This window comes from Penaeus monodon, chromosome 20, assembly GCF_015228065.2.
Source record: "Penaeus monodon isolate SGIC_2016 chromosome 20, NSTDA_Pmon_1, whole genome shotgun sequence".
In the NCBI taxonomy this organism is placed as follows: domain Eukaryota; kingdom Metazoa; phylum Arthropoda; class Malacostraca; order Decapoda; family Penaeidae; genus Penaeus; species Penaeus monodon.
The window spans coordinates 39,789,232-39,789,990 of record NC_051405.1 but is presented as its reverse complement, the minus strand read 5'-3'; the positions used below and the strand labels follow the sequence as shown (position 1 = coordinate 39,789,990).

The window sequence follows — 759 nt, the reverse complement described above, 5'->3', positions numbered from 1 at the left end:
CGTGATTTTTTCAGGTTGTGTTATACATCCATCACTGTATTAACATGTTTTCCCTTTCCTTCATTACAGTCCAGACCATGTAGGAGTGGTGAAGTAGATCCAAAGAATCTAATGCTTCGCCAAAAAGCTGACGGAGAAGGAACACTGTATGGTTTTGGAACACATCGTACGATTATGTGGAATGGAAACACAAATTCCAATTCGTGGCCCTTGCTTTCCTTATGTATACACCTATATACAGCGACAGATTTATGTTGATATATACAACAAGTATTCGGCAATATATAGACTGGGTGAAGTGACGATGAAATATAACTCACAAAAGCAAAAGAGAGATCATATGCATTACATTATCGTTATTTGCACCTCTGGCCATGGATATTGGACTAGTTTTCGTCTTTCAGGTGATGTAAAATTGCATAAATATCCGAATAAAACCATTTGTACTTATTAGAACACCCAAGTGGATGTTAATTCTCCTTTATATCTAAAAACAGTAGCAGAATCATTGTTGAAGTTGTATTTTCTTTTTTTCTTTTTTAATTCACCACCTCTTAACTTATGAACAATGACGTTCAGAAATTTCGGTTCAACCAATCTTCGAATCCTTTGTTAAATCAGCCGATTAATCACTGCACTATAGCCCAGTGGGGGAACTACGGCAATACCAACATAAGAACTATCCAAACGTCTTTTATTTTTCCTGAAGTTTACACAAAATCTATAACTCAACATTATCGAAAAAATGCACTGATATCG

At 35.6% G+C, this 759-nt stretch overlaps 1 protein-coding gene across 1 annotated transcript in view; it reads left to right on the top strand.

The window, feature by feature from the left end:
* LOC119586074 (cell wall protein DAN4-like) overlaps positions 1–688 on the top strand; it is a 14,541-nt gene extending 13,853 nt beyond the window's left edge. Inside the window, exon 6 of the mRNA XM_037934773.1 lies at positions 70–688. Within this exon, the coding sequence (XP_037790701.1) occupies positions 70–83 (14 nt within the window). The 3' untranslated portion in view covers positions 84–688. The remainder of the gene's footprint in view (positions 1–69) is intronic.
* The last annotated feature ends 71 nt before the right edge of the window (positions 689–759 follow it).